General features: G+C 44.0%; 1 protein-coding gene across 3 annotated transcripts in view; it reads left to right on the top strand.

The window, feature by feature from the left end:
- LOC122411472 (flocculation protein FLO11-like) overlaps window positions 1-23,676 on the top strand; it is a 40,479-nt gene that overhangs the window by 8,820 nt on the left and 7,983 nt on the right. For all 3 annotated transcript variants that reach the window (XR_006261155.1, XM_043420279.1, XM_043420280.1), the window contains exons 2-3: window positions 19,577-20,878; window positions 22,543-22,714. Coding sequence is in view for 2 of the 3 variants with exons in the window: in XM_043420279.1 (XP_043276214.1) it covers window positions 19,577-20,878; window positions 22,543-22,714 (1,474 nt within the window). In the remaining variant the exon portion in view is untranslated. The remainder of the gene's footprint in view (window positions 1-19,576; window positions 20,879-22,542; window positions 22,715-23,676) is intronic.

Below are 23,676 nucleotides of genomic sequence, written 5' to 3' on the forward strand. Positions count from 1 at the left end.
CCTCTTATTCATCGCTAACCAGACAAAACCCAAACAATAACGCGCGACCGCAGTCGGCATATTTTCACATTCTATACTTATATATATATTCGTTATTCTCTTGGCTCAACTCATTCATTGCCCTAATAAAAAGACTATGTTCATCTCCAACCAACTAATAAAAATAATATCTATTATAGTATATGAATATCAAATTAATCACACGAAACATTTCCAAATTCAATTATAAAATATTTTCATCGTTACCAATAAACTGGCTGTATAGCTGATTAAGCTAGTTTATATAGGATTTATCGAATAGAAAAATGGAAACAGCAGGAGCGCAAGTTGTCCGCCATCCAGAAGTTTTTGAAAATTCATGGAACTCTTTTGGGTGCGCCGAACGAATTCTTCAAATCAAAATGCTTATCCATTATTATTATTCATACACGGAGTATTTGAATAAATTTGTCCTCGTCGTCCTGATCGACGTTGGGGTTTTTAAGAGTGTTGTACAGGGTGGCCTGATAAACGAGCTTCGGGGTTGCTCGCGTCAAGGAAACCTTCCGGGGTCACCCCATACATATATGATTTTATGAACGAGGCTCCATCGCTGCGAGAGGTAAACGATCGGTGGGATAGAGAGCGAGAGTAGCAGCAGCAGCAGCAGCGGACACCACCCAGGAGTTGTCCGCCGCTCAAAGTCCTGCTGCTGTTGCATATGCTTGCTCCGCGAGGCCTGTAATATTACACCGCCAGCGGACTTGCCCCTTCGGGGGCCTTCTTCCCCCTTTTATTTTTACCTTCCGCGTGTGTGCGACTTTTTTCATATATCTGCGTTTCTGATGAGATTAGCAAAATCTACACTTGGAAATAAAATCGGGTCTCACCGAGTCTCATCGAATGAAATACTATATATTTTGGTAAATTTGATGAAGGAGCGAATCGAGCGAATCGATCGAATCAACGAATTATAGCCAAACGCCTTTCTCACCCTTGTCAAAAAGAGCAGCCTGCAAGATAGATTTGACAAACTCCTCCTTATTCTCTACTCCATTTCTCTTTTCTACGCTGGAGGTTTGAACCGCGTGACCAAACGAATATAGGACCCACCCAAACAGCTTCGTCAACGACGCCCCGCTGTCCTTAACTTTCCTATATGGAAAATTAAAGAGATATATGTTTTTGGCTAATTGACGAGCCGCATGTCAATTCGTAATTCATGTCGTCGTTCACCTCAATATTATCTCATTTATTCTTTGGGTTCTTTCTCGGCGTGACTCACCGCAAGAACTTGAGCAAGAGCTTGAGTCTTCGTGTTCTCTTGGCACTGCTGCTTGAAAAATATGGATGAAGCCAAAAAAAAATGGCCATTTTTTTGGCCGCTTTCTTCTCATTGTTCGTATATTCATTGAATCCGGCCAATCCGGTATGTCACGCCGCGCCGGATGACGAAAATTATAAAAAAGAAGTTGCAGAAGGTCGTAACAGTGTTAAGAGACGCAATTTGAAAAGCGAGACTCGTATATACATTTTCGAGATATGCGCGAGTGCGGCGGGACAGCAAGCAGTGCGAAAAAAATTCCGACGTTCTTTGGGCTTCCGTATCCATTTCGAGTTGACCCGAAGATCGATATTTCGCGCGACGTGTGTGCTCAACGCCCCAATGACGCTGCTGCTGCTGCTGCTGCTGCTGCTGCTGCTGCTGCTGCTGCTGATACAAGAACGTGCACCTTGCTTCGCATATGTCCAGCGATACCTGTTTCTCTTCTTTCACCCCCCCGTTGCCGATGCAACGTATCTGCCTACTGCCGCTGCAGCAGTAGGCAGCACAAACTTCTTCTTATTCTTCAAGCCCTTTTTTTCGCACAACGCGCGTCGCCTTTGCGTCGTCGTCATCGTCGTCGTCAAAATGATGTTTGCCAAAGTACCGTGAACCCGATGTCACGGTTTCTTCCGGCTTTGGCGTTTAAATTACGTAATACCTGCCGCCCAAATTTTCCCAATCGCGCGATTCCTTCGTCTTAATCAACGTCAAACGCCATCTTATTTTATCGACTAATTTGGCCCTTTTTGATATTGCAAATTAATTTTATGGTGTATTCGCGCGCGCGCTCTCTCTCTCTCTCTCTCTCTCTCTCTCTCTCTCTCTCTCTCTCTTAAGCCGCCAACGTCGCACAATGACCGCGCCATAAGTCAGTAAAAAAAGAAAAATAAAAAAACGTAACGCGAAACAGCCTGTGGTCCGCGCTACACGGTGTGTTTGAGAAAATTTTTGTATAAACGCGAGAGCACAGGAGCGCGTGCGTGGCGTGTCCGCGCGAGGAGAGAACAGAACACGGGATATAGACCTTATAATTTCGGCAGGTCTTGAAAAAGGGAAGGAAGGAAAAAAAAAAAAAAAACAAGGCGAACGAAGGAACGCAATTCGTCGAGGCATACGGTTTCCTGATCACGAGCCATTTCTTTCGAGCTCCGCTTTTTTTTTACCTCCATATTTTTGTCGGTAGTTATACATTTGCCGAAACACACGAAACAATGTTGAGCTCGCGAATGTCGCGCGGCCAACGAGCGGCCTAAAACCCACACACGCACCACGATATATTCTCTTGGAAAATGATAAAACACACACTTGAAGCGCAGCTACACCCACAGGGAAGGGCATTTCGAGCTTGAAGATAAAAAACGGTTTTTTCGTGTCTTTCGTGTCTTTCGTGTCAACAAGGCTCATTACTTTTTGCATGAAAATATTAACTTGTCTTGTCCGAAAACGAAAGTTGGAGGGAAAATGTGCTTTGTCCACATGAGAAAAATGAGTGTGCGCGTTCGTTGGGAGTTTGTACGAAATATAATGCGAAACGGGGTCCCAGCATGTACCTGGGATACTCGACGCTTATGCCGGTAGTATCGATCTCCCGCGGAGACTCGTTCCTTGCACGCCAAACGAATAACTCTCCCCCGCGCGCGCGCGCCTCCACAGGCTCTCGTTGTTTCGACCTTTGGGACCCTTATCGCGATTCCCCTTAAAACTCTGGTAACGCGAACCTGCTCCACTGGTGTGTATAATGTACGAATATAGGTGGTTGCACAGCCGCTTAATGCGGACAATAACCGTATATACGACGAAAAATAATGGCGTCTCTCGGGGTGAGACACGCGCGGGACGCGAATATATAAAATGATATTCGGAGCCCGATAAACCAATGCTATCGAGGCGCCGCCGCTTCTTCCGTCTCTTTCCGATACTATTTCTCGCCGATCTCGCGCGAGAAATCTCGAGGAGGATCTCGCTTGTGTCGTTTCCGAGGCATTCGAGTCTCTGCGCGCGGGGCGGCTCATTCGCTCTGGTGCATGCTATACGTAACAGCTTCGCGCATGAGGTCTCGGGCCTCCTCGCTTCGTTTAATATTTCAATAATATAACCGATCGCTTCGAAAATAATACACACCGATTAACTGTCATTCTTAGTCGATAACTAACGAGAGGATTAACAGCGTTAACTAGGATTTACGTCGCAGTGGCTCCGGATTAGCCTCGGACAATTTGCTCAATGATATAGACTAGAGGATGAGAAATGAGAAGGAATGAGCGAGAGAGATAAATAGTGACGTGAAATTTGTCGGCAAAAGGGGCTCCAAAAGAGAAGATAATATACTTGTGGCTTTTAACGACTTTTTCCTTCTCGCTTGCTCGAAAACAAGGCAAAAATTATTTCGCCTCGTTCCGTTAACGGAACAGCAGCAGCAGCAGCAGCAGCAGCAGCAGCAGTCCTATAGCAACACCACACCCGCGGGGGCCTCTTTCGGAGGTATAGAATAGAGATGGAGGAGAGGTCGGGTGAGGTGCATGCGAGCAAGTCCGTATGCGGCTGCTTTCTCTCCGTGTGTACGAGAAGAGAGAGAGAGAGAGAGAGAGAGAGAAAGCAGATATATAGAAGCGGCGGTGGACTCTCGGCGGTGGTGCATGCACCCCTCTAATTTAACGCGCCGTCCAATTATCTTCGGCGTGCCACAGCATAGCTCGCGCCATTGTTGTCGGCAAGCACTTTTGCTTGCTCCGTGCTTCTCGTGTACACGCGCACACACACACACACACGCGCGCGCGTGTGTGTTGCATAGTTTTATGTGTTGACATTTGGTCGATGATGGACAAAAAGAGAGAAAAGCAGGACGAAGGAATAAAAATAATAGTAAAGAGTCGTTGCGGTCGTTCGACGAGTCGCGCAGATACAAATATATATATTATAAGTAGGAACGAGCTTGATTTTCGTTGGCCAGTTGGACGCTCCCTCTATATACAGCCGGTTAAATCAGGAGCGCGGGCGCGCAAACTCCAAGCGGCGCCGTGGTGGGTCCACCCGAGAGAGGGACACCGTGAAGAGCTAGCGAAAGAAAGAGAATAAACGCGCGGCGTCGGGCCTCATCCAAGATATACCAAACCGTGCCCGCGTGCGCGTGTGCGTGTACCACCTACAGATTCAAACAAGCCATATCTCTCTCCCCCCCCCCCCCCCCCCTCTTCTCCCGTTCCCACTTTTAGTCACTTTAGCTTGGATTTTTATCTTCATTTTTTCGGCTCTCACGCCTCTCTCTTTCTCACTCTTTATCTCTCCGAAGGTCCATGTGACCCAGAGAAAGAGAAAGAAACGGCACCGCGACTCATCCTTTCCTCCCTCTCGATTCCTCCTCTCCTTCATTATTCTTTTTTCCTTTCGTCGCTGTGAGGGACTGTGAGAAAAGTTTTGCTCCCTTCTTTCGTTCCCCACGATGTGTCCGGCCAACCGGTTTTATCTTATATTATTTTACCGCATGCCAGGACGCTCGTGTGCTATATATGGCTTCGTATATATACGCGTACGAATGTGCGGTAGAAGAGCCTCGCGGGGGCTCACAGATTTCATTTACCTAATGAAAATTCATCGCTGCTCCGTTTGTTGCGCCTATTACGTATACCACGCACCGCCCGCGCGTATAATTGTCACCTCCCAATTGTTTACGAGTGTTGAAAGGGGAATGAGCGCAAACGTCACTCGGCCTCGAAGCCGGCGTCGGTAGTTCATAATTAACGTATTAGCAAGCTCAGACGAGAAAACACGAATTAACGTGTGCGCACACACACACACACACACACACACACACACTTTTCCTTCGTCTCCCTCTCGATGAAACATTTCGACCGCGATTGTTATCGCAACGAGAGACGAAAGTGACGCCGCACTGACTCGCACCGACGACTCGTATTTACCTCGTTTGTAATTATGACGCTTCTTCCTTTGCACAGACTTGATAAATTGACTTATCAATTATAACCGACCGCCGCCACGTCCTCGCAATTGATCCTTCGGGTAGATTTAGCTGCTCTTAAAAATTCTCGAAGATGATAATTTTATACTCGTATATCGTCGTTATATGGCTCCGCGCGGGTTCCTTTTTCACAGAGGGTAACGATGTTTAATCCAATCACCCACTTTCATGCAACAACAACAACTCTCTCGGTGAGACTATTTCGAGCCCCGTTAACTCATTCCGGCATCAGAACTAACTTGACTTTCTCCTCGCTTGTATCGAATTGAAACATTCAATATATTTTATTGCGTATGCGCATCGATCGGTATGATAGAAAGGAAGAATTAGAACGAAAATGGCAGTATGAAAGAGAGTAGGGAAAGAGATGATATACAGAAGACAGAATGATGAAAGAAAAGAGCGAGCAATCGACGTCTAAAAAATTGATAGCAGGACAAAAGAAAACGGAAGAAGGCATCGCGGGAAGAGAAGATAAATTGAGGGGAATAGATGCGAAAAGACTGAGAGAAAATATTAAAAATAGTTGAAAAGATTAGAGACGAAAATATTAGTAAACAGATAAGAATAAAAAAGATGATGGAAGGATATTTACAAGGAATCTAACGGAATTAACAAATAGCATATAGGGAACAACTCTATGAAGGTACGAATAGAAGTGGACCTAGAAGTTACGTCATGGATGCGATTAAACAAAATAACAAGAGGGAAAATGTGCTTATTGTGCGAGACCAAAAGAACAGCAGCAAGAAAGCGAAGCGACGAAGAATACAATTATTGAAAAAAATCGAATTAAAACTCTACCTAGACGAAAAGTATCGATATATACTAGAAGTATTATTTATAAAATTATAATAGCTCCACACTTTAATTATTGTTCTACACTATTAATTAATATGGGCAAAACGGAAATGAAAAAACTACAAAAAGGTCAGAACCGTGCAATGAGAGCTATAAATATACTCGAATTCGGGATATGTGTTAGAGACGCTATGCTTCATGCGTGTCAATAAAAGAGCGAATCAAATATAATATTAATATTTATATATATATATATATATAAAAGCTCTCCATAACTCAATGCCAAATTAAGAGATAAGCAAAAAACTAGATTTCAGGTGAGAGAGAGGAAAGAAACATAAGAACGGTGAACACGACGGACAGTAGGAGAACAAAAAATGCGCAGAAGAGTCGCTGTTCTATGAAGGAGTCAAGATGTACCAATAAACTACCTAAGGAATTAAAAAATTGAATATATGAAATGTATTGAATAGCTGCTGAGAAAGCTATAAATATATATGAATGAATCGTACATACAATATAAAGACTCAATCACGAATCGTGCGGTTATGATCGAGTTGCGCCGTGCCCCCTCCCCCGTGTGCGTGTTTTGTAACGAGGGAATATTATAATGGCGGTAAAGGAGAGGCCGGGGTGGGGGCTTCGCGACATATATACAATAAATATGGGAGGGGGGGGGGGGGGAACCTCCGGAGACGAAAAGAATGAAGAACCCGATCCCCTTTCCTTCGGCTCGATCCGTAAACGATACGGAATAAGAGGATTGTACCGAAATTCTGTCAGGAATAATAGAAACGTTGCTCGTTGTTTGCTGCGGCAGCCCCATGCCTCAATTTTTACTTCTGGTCCGGTAGACCGGATCGGCGAGATCGACGAGACCTCTCGTCGGCAAAAGGGAGACACTTGAATTATGTCGTCGCGAGCGATTTCGATCGAGTATTTGGAAAGCCTGCTCTTTCCTCGGGCTCTTTTCTCTTCTTCCCTGAGGACGGGACCAGCAATTGCTTCGGAACGTAGAATGAACTGCGGGGGTGCCATGCGATGACCCCCGAACTACTTGCAATTTACAAACGAGTTTGCCCCGCCGCCTCCCTGCCCGCGAACAATGTCCCGATGTGCCCTGCTTGTCGGCGAGAGCTTGTTTCATCCTATAATTCTCGACGACCACCGCACGTACCATTACCGCGCCCTCGTCCGTTGTCCCATTTTGCGCCCTCTGATTTCAGTCCCTCACTGCGATTAATCCACCAAAATATATTCCGCTTATGGGACCCACCCACCCTGATCTTTTCCTTTTTACCAATGGCAATTGTCATTACACGTTAGACCCAGTTCTTCGAACAAAGATGAAAATGGCCCCGCTGTATTATTATTATTATTATTATTATTATTATTATTATTTCGGCTCCAAGTCTCTAACGATGCGCGTTTATCGTATACCCCACCTTATTATTATTTGTCCCCGCAAAACTCTCTTGTACATATGTCCACCCACATGCGTTTACCGGCCATCAAACTTTTCTCAATCAATTCATCGTCGTGATTCGTTTTCTCTCTCTCGCGGATCCACAATAGAATTTCAGGCTTATATGATTTTTGTGGACACGCTTCGCTTCACGATCATCGTACTTGATCTCCGCGATCGGTCTTGGCAAAGCATTCAACGAGATAAAAAAAAAAAAAAAAAAAAAACAAGGACCTCGTAATCGGAGAAAAAGCAACGTTACATGTGCTCCGCTCCGAATTGTTTTGTAGGACTAAAAAAAATTCATTTGGCCAGCGCATATAATCGGCGCGATTCGTCGTATTCGTGCGCTCTCGTTTTCGCTTAGCAAGACTAACGGAAAAAACAAGCGAATCGAAGAAAGAAAAAACCATAATCGTCCATGAAGGTAGGCGAAGAACGCCGCAACATCTGCGAAGGCTTCAACGAGGAGAGCGCTGTAGTATATGACCCGAGCAACTCGACCAAATTTCATGTTACGAGGTGTTTTTTCGTACACGCTCACTACCTCACGCACACCAAGTTTGCGTGATAGCGACCCGCGCAAACCTATATATTTTTTATATATACAGAGGGTGCGAAAAGTGACTGGAAAGACTTTGTATGATTTTCAGCAAACGATTCGCGTTAGAAAAATTCTCACAATCGGCCATTTTCATCCCGCGCGTTTCCTCCGATCTTTATTTTTATCATCGATCATCTTGTCATCAAACGCCGCGTTCGCCGCACCGAGACGAAAAATCGTTTGGCAAAATTCCATTATTTTATATTGTAAGTATCATAATTCGTGCGACGCACTACTCGAGGATTATCACAAAAATGTATATTTTTTACCGTGTGCAAACGAATCCAAACGTTTTTATTGAACGGTATTTTATTACTTTGGCGACACCTTGTACATTGCCAGATATCTCGAGAAGGAACCATGTGCTGGTCGAGAAAGAATAGAATCGGCCCTATATAATAAATATATACCCCTCGATATACCAGCGCTCGAAATATTGTGTGCATCAACAGTTACGCGATGTTTTCCGTCCTCGTATGGCTGCCTACGGGCTTAATAACGACATCATCGCACGGACTCATATCGATTTGCGAGCTCTTCTTCTCGTCTGCTCCTCATTCTTATTTTCTCTTGTATTTTTCCCTCCCTCGGGCTCTGCGGAAGCATCCATCCTCCTCTTCTCATATCCTTACGGTCGACTGAACGCGTTGGCTCTCAAATGAAACTACTACAGGCAGCTTCTTCGGGACCATGTGCTTCGAAATAATTTGCCCGAAAATCCACACGCTTCCAAACTTCAACACAAGTTTATAGGGGAGCACGAGCGTATAGGGAAAAATTCTTCTCGATCGTTAATAAAGTTGTCAAAAACCAACGGCTCGAGCGACCGACGCGACGCGATGCTGAAACAATTGCATGAGGCATCATCGGATGAGGCCCTATCGTCAACGAGAGATCTCCTTCCTCGCTCGTTCATCTAGGTATATTATTTCTTTGATTGAATCGTCTTTGATTCTGCACGAAGAGGAAAGGCGTGTTCGCCGCAGCCTCCGTCTCGCTGCCGTCACGATATATATATTTTTGGGTCAACGTATCTCGCCGCGGCACGCGACTCGAGCGTTTTTTCCTCTGCTCATACAAAATGTTCGGCGCGACGTCTGTGTTGTTTTATCATAACGAAAAGCGAGGAGAAAGCCAAATTCATTCGAGACTTTTATCTCAAACGTTTCCCTCCGACTCGCGAGTGCTATTCATTCATGCATTCCCACCCGTTGTGTCAATATTAGTTTTTATTCTTCTTCTCTTCCTCGTTCGCGTATTCGCGGACAACTAATCGCGGCTCTGTTTCGTGCATTCCCCTATTATCTCGGCCCCCGCGGTCACCCCTCAACGAGATTAAACGCGCACGCGCGCGCGACTAACGCAATAATGAATAGCCGAGAGGTGTCGAAACTTCTGATAAGCATATACATAGATGTATGATAGGCCCATACCGCTCGACTTACATCATCGCGCGTTTTAAACATACACGAAACAACGCTCAACAATCATCGGCTTCTCTCTCAAACTCCCACGTTTTGTAAATTTAAAGTAAAAGTAACTGTACAGTTCTCCTCAAAAAGCCATTTTGAGGAACCGAAACTTTATGGGTCGCGCGCCGAACTTCGACCAAATAGTGAGATTTTTTTTCCAAAATATTTCCAAGAAAATTAGTTTCTTCGACTGCTTTAAACCGTCAACCGCTCGTCCTTGAGTTTTTTTGAGAATTTTTCATCGCGAGTGTACACGGCGGAACAGGTAAATCTTGAAGAAGATTCCACTCTGTCGGGGTTACAGGTGCCGCCGCGGACCTGCCGGGACGTTTCTTATCGCCCCCGAACACACGAAACTCACTTTACTGAGTAATTCCTTAACTGACTCATGCATAGCGATATTAGGAACTTAATCTTATCGTCGATTCTCTGTGTACCTACCTCTATCTCCTCCGCACAAGTCTCCTCGCGTCCGACGAATAAATATATATATTCACTATATCGCGCGTATCTCTTGAGCAACTCTACTGCACCTGTACCCCCGCGATTCGACGCATTCTCAGTAACTTTGCCTTCAGAAATTCTCTTCTCAAATTAAATGCCATTGGATTGACGAGCACGTTGCTTGCATGAAAAATAAATCAATCTGTTGTTGATCCAATCTAATTTTGGCCACTAAATCCTTATTATTATTCCGATTAATTAATATTATTATGAATCCGATTAACGTATTCATTGCGCAGATTTATCGAATCTGCAATATTCGCATCCATCCGACACAATATTGTTTTCGCTTACTTTGTGAAACATTGAAGATGAGAATAAGCATATCATTATTAAAAATATTCATTCAATTGTAAATCCAATACTCGCGAGAGAACAAGTTGCTTTAAATTTGTTGAAAAGTCAAAAGATAATCGGCGGATTATAAGGGATAAATTAGGAGCGTATACAATATGATATACAATTGAGTTTGTATAGTCGAATCTTGCCCGGGGTGCACGTCCGCCCGCGCGAATATGTTTGCCTTTTCTTTTTCTCGCTATCCGGGCCCCTGGTAGAGGGGGCTAGAACAGGATGACTAAGGGGAAAGAGAACGGAGCCATGCAGCAGCAGCAGCACAGCATCCCCCACGACTGGAGGGAATTGATATAGAGCGAAACTGTTCTTGAGCTGCTCCATGGGATGCTCGAAACGAGAGTCTAACGAGCGGAGTGGATGAGCAGGATAAAAACGAGAAGGCGAGCGGCGGCGGCGGCGGCGGCGGCGGCGGCGGCGCGCGAGGTGGTTCGAATTGTGCACTCGTATAGCTCGAGGGCTTGAATGGGAGATGGTACGGATGGATAAGTCCACCATGCTTTCACACCGCTCTATGCCATATAAAGATCTTGGCTCTCCAAGTCTCAACCCCCGCCCCGCGCTTCTCCTTCCTCACTTTTCCATTTCCTTCTTGAGCGTCCTCTCAATATCCAATAACATTATAGCTGGAAAATCAGTTCCGAGCTGTTAATTTTTATGAAAATTTTTCAATCGAATTTATCCATACACAGCTCAACGACGTTCCTTCTTTTTTATTTGTCGAGTACTTTTTGACATCTTTTCGAATTTCGCTCGATATCTCCTTTACTTGTTGAAATTTTCTTTTCATCGGAGTTCTGCTTTTGTTAAAAAATATAATTCAAGGTAAAATTTGGTGTGGCGAAGCGTTCGCGGACGCGGTTAAGAAGAAAAAGCTGGCCACTGAGAGATAGGAAACAGCGCGCACATGTTCCCCCGCGGGCTCGGAGTGAACGTACATACGCGCGTCGCGCGGCACACTACCACGTACCGCCTGTGTGCTTTCGGCTTTTCGGGGCTGCTGCTTTTCAAGAGTCTCGTACGAGGTTCGCTCACGCGGCCAAGGGTGTATTCAAACGGTGCAGCTGCCGAGCGCGCTTCAACGCCATTATCTTTACGTGTTTTTCGCCTCCCTCACCGTAACTTCCGTCGAGCTTGTTGGTGGCACGTGTCAGAAAATTAACAATTTTTTTTCTCTCCTCTAATATCAATGAAAAATCAAGCAAACTTATTAACCTTTTAATCATCGTCATCATCACCACCGCCTTTTTGCGGCTCAAGGATTTGACGTTGAAAGATTAAACAGCGCGGTTGCGCGCCTTTCGCGCGCGGCCCGCCCCCTCTATTTATTTACGTTGCCGCGGAGTATATAATAGAAGCGATTCTCCATTGAAAAACGTCCGAGAATAAATTCATCGCAATTTCGATGTGGACTCCCTCCCCGCATATCGCATAAATTTATAGATAAAAAGATTCTTTATTTTTCAAAACTTGCAGCGAGTTGTGCCGGTACAAGCAAAAAAAGCACGAGGTGGTATGTACATGGACGACGCTTTACAAGTGTCGAGGCACACTTGTGTGTGTATACGAATCGATACGAGGCACAGTGATTATTTATCAGGGCGTCGAGAGCCGCTCATCCCCTCGCCTAGATGCGGATACGAAAGCCACCGATATATGTACAGTTGCCGCGGTGTTGGTGAACTCGGCACGCGAACCTATACATGTTTATAGTTATCGCGCTGCTAGTTACCCTCGTATTTTTATATAGGTATACGTATAATGTACAATAAGCAGCAAAAAACACAGACGGAGAGGGTTGGTGAATTTTGTCTTTTCTTCCTTTTTTATTAATCTTGGCTTTTCAATAGTCAAGCGCTTATTTTATTCGCACGACAAGTTGACACGCATTGAAATTGGATTCAGAGTGTTTCCACGACCTGCCGCAATACGTTTCTGGTGGATGCATGCAGCATGCGCAAGTTAATGCGCGTAATGTACTCTCTCGTGATCTATATTTATACAATTATTTTATATAAGAATGACTCGAGTGCCTCGGGAAGCGAGACTGGACGAAGCGGCGGCTCATACATCGATGAATAATAACTACCCAGCACCGAGAGCGAAAGAAAGTCTCGCTCTCTCGATCGATAAAAAATATAACGATTATTCGTGTACTTCGCGATTGTGTTTGTCTCGTATATGCGCGCTGCGCGTATTTATAGACGAGAAAATGGCGTCTTTCTTCGTCAAACTCATCCAGATTTAATGATTGGCTACTTTCGTAATTATCAAAATAATCTTACGAGATTCCTCGCTCACGAATAAACAAAATAATGGAGATGGCGATTATCACGCGGTTGTCAAATGTATCGAGACATTGAAAAACCGTTGAAAATATGATATATACAAAGATTCCATGCGCGGGGCACGTGCAGTATTGCGATCATCATCGATAGATTATGAAAATAACGAGATAGGCGGGGGAAGAAAAATGTTGGGGATGATGGAAGCCTTGGCTGTCGAGTAAACGACGGCACACCTTTTGCCCCGTTCCTCTCTCTCTCTCTCTCTCTCTCTCTTGCTCTCTTTATTTTTTGAACCCCCCTTGCTTCTTTCCGGCTCAAAAGTGCACTTCTCCCAACGAGTATATATACCCCTTCACTACTTTTCATTATTTCATGTATATAAATATCTATGTATCGGTGGACAAAAGTGCGCGCGCGTTTCTGCCACCTACTACGAAAAGGAGGAGGAAAAAGAGGACGGCGACGATGATCCTTTTTACGCGTTGCTGCTCAATACGGAGTCGAATGTACATGTGTGCGCATGGCTATGGTTGAGACTACGGTAGTCTTATATTATGAAGCCGGGGCCACCACCTTTGCCAGCTGGTCCTTATGAATGACGCCACCCTCGCGATCATCCAGCAGCAGCAGCAGCAGCAGCAGCAGCAGCAACATACGAGACCCGAGAGACCTTCCGATCTATATGCGCGGCGTATATTTAAGAGAAAGAGAGAAGAGCATGTGCTTCCCGTCTTGGACAAAACTCGTGTGCCACGTGCTCTCTCTCCTCTTTCCACCATCTTTTCCTTCCTCTATCGATATTTGTACACGCACATACGAGACGCGCACCCCCCACACTTGCCTTCATCTTGAGAGACCTCGCCGCTTGTAATGGACCTCGCTAAATGTCGACGAGACGCTCTCTAGCTATATTTCAAAGAACAATATATACATATATGGTGTATCGGACTATACCCCGTTGCCCCGCAACGGCACCCGTCCAACCTTATTTTTCCAATTTTTTTTTTTCCCCTATCAATCTCCTTCGCTCTGTTCAGCTCACGCCTTTTCACTCGATCAAGCCATAATTCCTCATTGTCTAATTATTAAACATTTCGCAGCACGATTCGGTGCTTTATTTTTATCGCATTCGAGAATCTTGAATATGATACGATTTTTCTTGGCCATATTCAAGCTTCTTTGATCTTGTTGTACTAAACGGGAGCGATCGCAGGGACGCGGGCGGGTATACCCAAAAAGTTTTACTTGACGCTCGCTACCTTCCTGCTTCTCTTCTAATCATATTTTTCAGGATTACGCGCGTCCTCGTAACGTCCTTCATTCGGCACATCCGGCACATCTTGTCGAATATATATACACGTTTATCGGTATCGTATTGCTCTTTTTCTACAAATGAAACTGTCTTTAAGTGTGCATCTTTCTCTCTTCCACAAACATAGGGAGTGCTTCGGGTTCCCATTTTCTATACTTTAACCTAATATCCGTGTGCGCGCGAGTATGCGCCCACAAATGGAAAGAAGGAGGGGGCAGAAGGGGTCTTGTTCCTCGGGTGCATATATATATAATAAAATAACGCGTGTATACGTGTTATACTCTTGGTTTAGAGGGGAGAAAAAAAGGAACCCAAGAGCACTCTTCGCGTTTCCTCTTGAGCTAAGCGGCACGCGTTCGATCTCCTCCCCCATCTCTCCATCATCCCTCGCCAAACTTGACGCATCCGGAGTATCATCTCTGTACATATATAGGTATATACATATTTTAGTCGTTTTCTTACAACTTCCTGTGGCGATGGGTGTTTGAAAACTCCATGCAACGTTAGAGTCCTGATTCAATATTGAAAAGGTGAACAAAAAGCAGAAGGGAAAATATTATAATCATCCCCATTATTTTCGTGTACTCGAATTATTGGAGAAAATAATTTATTCGATTCCCTTTTAAGAATTTTCGTAGCTCGTCAAAAGATGTTTTCTTCTTTTGTTTGAAAATTTCATCCGAAACGGTCCCGTGGTTCTTGGATGAGGAAGGGGAAAACTTAATTTGACCTACGGAATTTAATACTGTACCCACAAAGATGGAGCAAGTAAGAGATATAAAATAAGCGGAGGTTTGTTTGGTAGCCGAGATGGCAGGCTGCTGCCTGCGACGATCCTTGGAATCTTTACGAGGGTGTAAACGTGCCCGGGGGTCCCTATCCTTAAATTTCAACACACGCGCGCACGCGAACCCCTCGAAAAATCCTGTGCGAGAGGATGCAATGTGCATCGGAGTTTTGGAAAAATCGGAGCAGAGGTTTGAACGAACCGGTGCAAACGAGTTCCCCTCTCTCCTTCGTCCTATCGAATTCTTCGCAAGGAAAAATATGCCCGCGGTTTTAAGTCCAATGTACTTCCCAACTCTCAAACTCAACATTTTTCAACGATCCTTTTACTCGCATCATCTCGCTTTTTCCCTTCTCTCCCCCTTGTCTGCTCGCACAAATCGCTCGACAAAAAAAAAATACGCACGCGCATGTTTTTCCTCTCGACCCGATAAATTCCTGGCCTCGGCCCTTGGCACAGCAGCCACAAACCTACGCTCCAATTTTTGAATTATAAGCGTTCCGAGGCAACCCGAAAAAAATCACTTCTCTTGAAATTTGTTATTAAAGCTCGTATGGAGAATCGAAGGAAACTTTTTTTTTTCTTTCACATCTTCCGGTATTTTTATCTTGAAAGCATAACACCATCCCAACTTCTTAAAAGAAAATGTTTCCTCTCTTCTTCCTTTTCCCCTACAATGCGTCTTTAAAAAAAAAAAAAAGAAAAAAAAACCTCCACCGTAGAGAGTATAACCTTACAAAAATTCTAGTATGAAGGTTATTCCTATACGGCGTGTCTTGTCAATACTTTCTATACAGCTGTTTCGAAACTCGAATCTCGACCACAACCCCTGCAAAGTCCATATTCCCCCCCTTGAGAGTTACGCGATGCGCCCTGCCACGGGTCCAACGCAGCATCTTCCTCCTTTTTATTTCCAGCAGGTAACACCGCCGTTATTTTTAATACAAATTTATAATATTGATTTGATGAGTTTATTATTCTCGTTATGAAATATGATCCTTGAAATGAGGCGAAAACTCGAACTCTGGTATAGATTATCGAATTAGTTGATATAGTGTGGAAATGAGGAAGAAATTAATTTACGAAAATCGACGGGGGAAGAAAATTTTCGGCTGCCAGCGGAAGAAATTTTTATTTTCTTTTTTTCTTTGCAGATGTACACGCGGGCCACTACGACGATATCCACGCGCCATTCATTTTCCACCACGTATTTTCTTCCGGTTCTGAGTTTCCTTTCCCCGCCCTCGGTCTTCCTTCGCTCGGAGCCCAGCGCCGATGACAGGCGGCCGGTTTTCGGAAAAAAATTCCCGTTATTCATTAAAATCCTGTAAAATTCGGTGCGAGAGGGACATGTGCCCTGCCCGCCACCACCGCCGCTGTGGCTTCAAAGACGAAACAAAAAAGTCTTGCCGCGCGCCTATAAGGACAAAAAAAGAAAACATTTCATAGATACCCGTGTAGAAAATTGCCAGGGCAGCCTTATTATGAATCCGGGGCCTTACAGGACCGAGATGTGGATGCCCTGTCATGAGTTACCATAGCATTGCTACATTATAGGACCCGAATGGGTAATGCTAACGCGGCCATGCTTATTTAAAATATGGCTCACCTGTGGCAACCCTTTAAGGGCCTAGTCGGTTGAAAGTACCGGAGCCAGCCTTGACTATTTAGATATGATATTTTCAAGGCAACCGTTCAAAAGCCTAGTTGGGCTTCGCCAGGGTTGCCATGATTAACCAACTAAATTCCTATTGATAGGTTGAAAAAGAAAAATTTTGCATCAACGTTTGTATAAAGATGGTAGAAATTTCGATAAATACTTACCGAAATTTGAGCATTTTTTTTTCATACACTCCAATATCTTTCAATAATTATCGTACAATTGATAATAATAATTATTCACTTATATTAAGATTAATATTTATACTTTATTTTATAAATGAATTTCTTTCTTTATGTACATGTTGTTCACTTTTTGTGACTTCACCATACAGGGATTACGATTTGCCTGCATGAAGATTCTAAAATGCTGAGTATGTTGCTATTCTTGTAAAATTATTATTATTATTAGGACGATCGGCATATTGATTGAATAAGGCCAAATACGATCGGAAATCAATTAGTAATAAATAAAATGTAATTCTGAATGACAAATGTGATATGTTGACTAATAACTTGAGATTGCGTAGACGATTCAAAGTTTCATTTTGTGCACCCTTTTTACACCGCGCTTTGTCCCGACGCAACGACATATCCTATTACAACGCGAAGCAGTGCAAAATTAGTTACACTTTGAGACTGTTTTTCGAGACGATCTGTGTCTCTGGGTTGTGCCGGGGTCCTCTTGTATGGGGGGGGATAAGAGGAGCTCGTCGTTGATTACAAGTCAACGGCGCGGTCCGTCCGCGGGAAATGGCCAATTATCGGAGAGTCGAGCGCGCGTACCAGTATACGTGGGCTGGCTGGCTGGCTGGCTGACTGACTGACTCTCTTTTTTCTTTCTCTAATACTCGCATGTGTCACCTACTTACCTCGTATAGCTTTACCCACTCGGCACAAATTCTCGTCCGGTCTAACAAACCCGCTCGCTCACACAGACACGGCCGTGCGAGTATACGCGCGCGCCCACCTATATAACTCTTGGTTAATTCTCACACTAATTCTCAACGCACTGCTCTCGTGAGCATTAGGTTCTAATGCGCCTCGTAACGTCCGAGTGATAATATACACGGAGCAATATACACGACAAGAGTGTGCGCTTTTACCGTCGATATATAGTAACTCAATTCGTCTTGGACTAATAACAACGTATTAAGCACAAAAGCTATGCCTAATACAGTCGGAACCGGATTGTACGGCCTCCGCTTCGTCCTGCTCTCTCTCTCTCCCCCTTTCTTCTTTGCCGTTCTGGAGAAGCTCCGAACTTCTCTTTCCCTCTCTCTTTTCTCGATCTCCCTTTTCTTTTCCTCCTCGATTATAGAAACATTTTGGGTTTCATCACACTTTTGGGTTTCTCATCCGAAGCTTATCAAGTCCCATAATAATAAACTAATAAAAAAATAAGAATTGGATTTAACGTTTCGTTTTATACGAAAGAGGTATAGGAGATTCAGTGGGGAGATTTCCTCTCCCGCGAGGACATGATGTTTCGAGAGCGCTCCCGCACCATAACTCTTGCTGGTCACACTGATCGAGCAACGCGTTGTCTAGCCCCTCTTCCTGTCGCGTCTCCTTCTCCTCGCTTCTCTGCTCCGTTTCTCTCGCCTCCGCGTATATAAAAATCGTGTAATTTTCGTGTCTTCACTCGCGACAATTCCCACGGAGCAGATATTCCGAGAAACCTCCACGTATATATACTCATTATTACGACTCTGGCAAAATTGTCTCTGCCTCGAACCGTTCTCACTGTGCGCAGATGCGGCGGGCCCGGTATACGATATTTTATCATTATTGAGCAGATTATTCTTCAATTACTTGTTGATTCAGCATCGCATTTCCGTTGAGACAACTGCTTCTCTCGAAAATTCGAGAGAATTTTCATGCGTGGCCTTGGATTATTTTGTAATCGAAAATTTTATCGTATACCGCGTTACATTAACCGTATGCTATCATATTTGAGGATAGAAATAGTAAATTGAAAAAATGAAATGTTAAAAACCTTGTACGAAGTTGGTTCGTATGAAGCATGAGCCATAACCAGCTCGCGCAAATGCGTGTATATATCTATAGAAACAATATACCGCGTTGACTATTCTCACCGATGTTGATTCTATTTCGCGCCGATAAGAATTGTTCGTCACGCGAACGCGTGACAGTTTTGTAATACAAGAGAAAATTCCTCGCATAGAAGAAACTGTGTCATCGAATGACAAACGTCGTTGTCACCACTTTGTTCGTATACCGTGTACATTGATATGATTGCGTCAATAAGGCGATGCGTCGGAAGCGTATACAGCTACGTACGGCGATAATCTCAGCGCGATATAGATAGCGATGATCCTCGAATTTCTAACGATTTATAGCTATCGCGTATAATACTCAACTCTGTCGATTTAATAATTCTTGTGTGAATACAACGCTCGTTTCCTCCTAGTCGGCAAGCGCCTCGTTTCACATTCTTCGAAATGTTCAACGTGTCGTATTCAATTAAGAAAAGTTGAATATTTCGTTTCCTCGAAATATTTATATCGGTCCTAGAATTTTCATCGACGCTCGAATAACGTTCACGCGATTATATGCTTGATCTTCAGCGAGTACTTCAGCGATTGGAATTGTACCGGTGCGGTGGTGGAAATTTCTCGCCACATATGCGACGATGATTTCGTAATACGTGAGCAGCAACGACAAGAACTCTCGAGAAGAACTCCTGGCCGTTATGAAATTGGTGTGGGAGGGCTTCTCCATCAAAACACGCGCTATTTAAACTATCCTTCATCCACTTTATTACGCCATTCATAGTACATACGTCCTCTACACAATTAATAACATACTCATTGCCATCGCAACCTCCTTCCGTATACCGAACATCCAACAAACCTTTCGTCCTTATTATTTCGCGATTACCGAAAGAATGATTTTTTCATAAAATTACCCAAACCGATGGATTTTCATAAAAATAATGTCATCATGCATTTATTTCTATCATGAGTGAGAGACCGAAGGAGGGAGAGAGAGCCTATATAACGATCAACGGATATTTGGTTACAGGGAGACGACGGCACGTGCGTCGGAGTTGCGGACCAGGTGGTGGATCGGGCTGCTGCGGTACGGTAAAATCCGGGGAGACAAGAGCGATTTCAGACTCAGCTTGCATCACGTCCGAGTGCGCCAGTATCGAGGATATGGCGGGAACGACAGCCGCAACGGCAACTACAACGACGACGACGACGACGACGACGACGACGACGACGACGACGACGTTGAGAATCGATGAAAAAAGTCGACCCGAGGAACAAACGAACGATGAAGCGATCGACAGAATTCAAGATTCGAGATGGACACCAATGGAAATTTCAATCGAGAGGTTATCGTGCGATCGATTGCGACAATCGAACGACTACTACGAAGACGATAGTTGTCGTTGCTACGCCGAAAGTTGTTCCCATCATCACCATTGTACGTTATTAAATACCGAGGAAAGCCTTCGAAGTAACCAACGAGACCACGACGAGTACCTCGAACGTTCTTTTGAGCTTTCCCGACGCCTCGAGCTTCAACCGTCTCTCGTTTCTGCATATTCCTCCGAGACGTTACAGTCCCCTGACTACGTTTCGCCGCATCTTACGTTCGTACAAGCCGAAACTCAACGAGTCGAGCCTCCTCGGTATACCGAGCAACTTGAGCACGACGATAAATCCCGTATCACCCGGAGACCGAAATTCAACGGTCAAAGACCAATGGCCAAACGTTACGATGAGCTTGATAAATATTCCCGTGTACAAGATATAAAAGATAATCACGAACGCGTACCGAGGCGATTCCATCACAGGCTTCACTCTCATCGAAACAATAAACATTCTACGCCCGACACTTTTCCGTCAACCTCCCTCGTCGAATCGAGCTTCGACGATATCGCCGCCGCCGCCACCACCACCACGACTACTACCACTACTACTACCACCACCACCATCACCACCACCACCACCACCACCACCACCACCACCACCACTGGCAATAGCACTACCATCACCAGCACCGCAACTACAACGACAACGACCATATCGAGAACGAGAACGAGAACGAGAGATTGCGCCGGCGAGCATCTAGTCGATGACATTAATTCACGTAGCAACGATAATCCTTCAAAATTTAAAAGCTCCTCGATATCCTCGAACGATCAAACTATTTATCAAAATGAAATGCAAGAACGGGAATTGTCTCGTAACCAACGGAACGGCCATCATCCCGATAGCTCGTCCTTTACCAATACGAGCTACACGAGGAGACGAACCTTTCCACCCTATCTCGCTACTCTGCTCATCATCTCGTACACGCTGTTTGGAATTGCAGGTAATTACTTTATTTCCTTTTTCAATTCGCGAAGCTTTTGTTTTTTCGTTATTTCAACATTTATTTTTGCCCATTTATTATGTAATCGGTCAAGGTGAGAAATTACATTTTCTTTCAAATATCAAGCTACTCGCGGAACAAACGGTCCAACAGATTTTTTACCGACCGATAAACGAATGCGCGTGTGCACCGAAATTAACGAGATCCGCGATTCATCCATCGCGCATTTGAACAATCGAATACGAAATACATATTTTTATTGTTGAGCGAATGTGATTTATTGATGCAATAAGGCTGTCCGCATTGCAAATTTGGTGTAGCAACATTCGCCTTTCAGAAAACAACGTAAAACGAAGCAGCATGACGCGCACCGTTGCGTGATCATGCACGTATTGTCAATACCGTTATACCTTCTCAAAATGTTCTCCCCGTTTTTTATTTTTATCATCCGCCTCATAAAAGTGACAGACTTGCTCGCAAGGGCGACGCCAAAGGGATTGTTAAATTTCAACAGGTGACAGATATAGAGCTCGTCTCGAATCGACACGCACACGCGAGATCCGCTTAATTTTTTTTTTTTTTCTACCTTTTTTTCCCCCTTCATCCTTTTTAGCGCACATCTTTTGAGCAATCGCGCGTTATTCCTGCACGTGTGACGCTGCATCCCTCGTGCACTCTTCGGCATGCTTTTACATTTTTTTTCTCCGGGTCTGTCTCGATTATGTTTCCTCCACATTTTTCTAGCCCAATTTTTGTGTCCGTCGCGCGACGGATAACTATATCGAGCTTTCGCTCGCCGGTTCATTCATTATTATACTCGGCGATTTAAATGTTAAACCGAACTTGCAAACTGGAATGAAAATCAATATTCGAGATGGTTGATAAATTTCAAAAGAGAAACGAATAATGAAAAAAAAAAAAAAAAAAAAAAAAAAAAAACGACGGGAACACCCGCCGTGCTCCTTCGTTGTAATACGAGAAGCATTGTCTTGCAATTGCTCTCTCCGTTTAATCGGGCATGTGCTCGAGCAAATTCGTTAAACGGTCGAAAATTTCATTGTTCCCTCCTCTGCTCTCCGCTCGCCCCTTTGGCTCTTCGCCGTCTTTGGCTCCGCAGAGTAGTTCTTTTCTTATTTTTATTCGTATGTTCACCCTCTTTTCTTTTATTGATTTCGTTCATTATCGCCCCAACAACCGGGATATATCTACAATTTTTTCCGTCATACCTCTTTCTTTTTCAAACCTATACTATCCTTTTTAAATTTCTTCCTCTCCCCTGCTCGAATTCGTATCAAACCTAAGATGCGACGAGAAAAAATGTAGCGGAACCCGAAATGATGTCGCCTCGATCCAAATGCGAGGGGCAGCCATTAGAAAATATTTTAATAAACATGTTTTTCGTTCGCTCAATATAACACGCGAATTACGAGTAATTTTCATCTTCATTTTGTGTTGCCAACTACGCGCGGGAATTTGAGCGGCGCTCGGGCTCAAATTCTCGTTTCAAGTAGTGCTAGAGAAGCAATAATGTCGGATATGTTTTCTTTTTCTCATTACTCCCGACGCGAAATGGAACGCAACGAGAGAAACAATTGGACGAATTTGATGGTTATATATTTGTATATAACGTATCTTGATGAAAATATGAGAATATTTCCTTACAGACGCGTGTTCGTCGAGGTCTACACCCAAACCAAGACCACCAACGCCGACACCAAGGCCCAACATCACATTCCACATGTACACATGTCCGCCCGATTACGCGGAATGGTACTGTCTCAACGGTGCTACGTGCTTCACCGTCAAAATTCAAGAGTCACTGCTCTACAACTGCCTGTAAGTATAACTTTTGTTTTTTTTTCCTTTTTCTCGTCGTTGTTGTTGTTATTATCATCACCGCCATCAAATAGCAATCATAATCATAAAAATAGAGTCGAAATACGGTATAGACTCATCTCTTCCTTTGTACAGCTATGTTTTTTCTACTCTACTTTTTTTCGCGTATCATATTATTTCAATAACGATGAACATTTTTCAACGAATGGACGAATCGTTTTCTCATACATGCAGATATTCAAATGAAATATATATAATTGGCGAAAAAACCACTGAAAATTCTATACGAGGGAACTGGTGCTGCCGCTTCTCATTGTAAAATGATTCGCACGAGGACGTTGCATTTCGGTATGATGCCTTCTTCAAAGAGGCCACCAACCGAATATACATGTTTTTATATTCCATAGTGCTCGGCACGTTCACTCGTGCCCGTGTGTATAGTACACACGTCTCATAGTATACGCGTGTATATAATGGAAGAAGCACCAACGGAGCATTGTGTCGCCCGCGCCCAAAGGGTCACCGGGTTTTTCCGCAGCCAAACCTCCCGAAGTATATATATACGTACGTTTACAAACTCATACAAGTACGCGCGTATTCTACTTTTTCCGGAGCCGCAGCAAATTCTTTCGTCTTTTTCCGATGATTTTTTTCAACACGTTGCAATACGCGCAAAATGACAACGAACGTTCGAGAGCCCTCTGAGAATGTACGGCACAAGAGGACAGTTTTATTTTTTCACCGTTAGCTATACGCTTCTCGTTGTAATGTGCCTTTCGCGACAAGAATCACCGAAACCCACGATTATTCATCCGCTCACCTTCAAGTTCTTGCGTCAATAGTCGATTTATCCTTTTTTTCATCCCTTATTTTTGGTTATTCCGATACCTGACTTTCCCTATTTTTTACCATTCGCTATGCACGTACGTCCATAATAAATATTTCACAAATAGAGAAACTGG

Source organism: Venturia canescens, chromosome 5, assembly GCF_019457755.1.
Source record: "Venturia canescens isolate UGA chromosome 5, ASM1945775v1, whole genome shotgun sequence".
NCBI classification, from domain to species: Eukaryota; Metazoa; Arthropoda; class Insecta; order Hymenoptera; family Ichneumonidae; genus Venturia; species Venturia canescens.